At 48.6% G+C, this 1,209-nt stretch overlaps 2 protein-coding genes across 2 annotated transcripts; both read right to left on the reverse strand.

Annotated features, from left to right (window-relative positions):
* Positions 1–2: 2 nt before the first annotated feature.
* TM35_000141040 (uncharacterized protein) lies at positions 3–644 on the reverse strand (the record flags this gene model as incomplete). The annotated part of the gene is made up of 1 exon (XM_029025549.1): positions 3–644. A coding segment is annotated over one exon (642 nt), but the record flags the coding sequence as incomplete, so codon positions are not given.
* Positions 645–830: 186 nt separating this feature from the next.
* Positions 831–1,196, reverse strand: TM35_000141050 (uncharacterized protein; the record flags this gene model as incomplete). The annotated part of the gene is made up of 1 exon (XM_029025550.1): positions 831–1,196. One exon carries the CDS (start codon positions 1,194–1,196, stop codon positions 831–833), a length of 366 nt encoding a protein of 121 aa, XP_028882960.1.
* Between the last annotated feature and the right edge of the window lie 13 nt (positions 1,197–1,209).

The raw sequence follows: 1,209 nt of genomic DNA on the forward strand, positions 1-1,209 counted from the left end.
CTCACATCATGCGACCAAACATAACGGCGACCGTTAAATGTCACATCAGATGCAACAAAGCAAAAGGTCACATTGTCAGCACCCAGTTTATACAGACTGTACAGACTCGAGATGTCAACATCAACAGACGGGGAATTTGGGGTGCTACCACTCACACACACAGAATCTCGAGCAGTAGCCACAGACTCACACGGTGTATTCGGCGGCACCGCACACACTTCATATGGTTCCTGCCTCCATGAGAGATCACCCCCACGCACATCAATCGTCACCAACGTGTTTGTAATCACAGTGGCATTGAAAACAAAGGGATCCTGCAATACTCTTACTGGAAGTGCAGCGGGAGACATACCAACCTCTGCACCGTAATCCGCGCAGACAGCGTAGTCACCTGTTGTTGCAGAGAAGGGCCCACCCTTAGCAGACAAGTACACACGATCCGTGACAGCGGTCCCAGTACACACATCAACCCTCACTGCCTGCTCACCACTGTTTAGTGTCTCTCGTGGACACCCACCGTATGGGCACTTCACCAGGAACACACTGTTCATATCAGTCACATTTGCACCTGTCACTGCGTCCTGGAGCAACAGCGTGTTTTTCCAGAGAGTGTTCATATACAGCTCGTTTGGCACCAGGACCATCACCTCGAGGGGAATTGCACCCCACGGCAAGTAGTGGCCTCGCCATCCACTCGCGGTTAAGCAGAGTGAGTAGTTCCCAGGAATAGGAAGGGATGCAGAAATCGCCAAATTGTAGCACCCAGCAGCAACAGTACAGTTTTTTGCGATGGCATCACAGTCTGACTGAGGAGGAACCAGCAGGTAGTTCTAAATGGCATTGATATTTGGGAAGTTTGTCCGCACCATTCTCTTCAACCCATAATAGGCACTGTTAGAATTAAATGATGCTATTGTCGTGAGAGAGTTCACAAAACTCATGGTGAAGTTGTTCGTCACTGGAATAGGGTCCTTTAGCAGAACATTGTTCACAATGACAAGACTCATATCCCCTGATGGAGCACCTACAACGATTGGCACAAATCTAATGAGATTTGTTCCCTCCACAAGAGAAGCTGACCATCCAGGATTGAGTCCAGCATTGTTGTAATATCCAACGTTAAAAGTCATGGTACTTAGAACATTGGCATTGTCCACCTCGCAGTGTTGTGTTGTTTGACTGGGGGAGACCACCATATTAGGAAAGCAA

This window comes from Trypanosoma theileri (assembly GCF_002087225.1).
Source record: "Trypanosoma theileri isolate Edinburgh chromosome Unknown TM35_Tth_14_V1, whole genome shotgun sequence".
In the NCBI taxonomy this organism is placed as follows: Eukaryota; Euglenozoa; class Kinetoplastea; order Trypanosomatida; family Trypanosomatidae; genus Trypanosoma; species Trypanosoma theileri.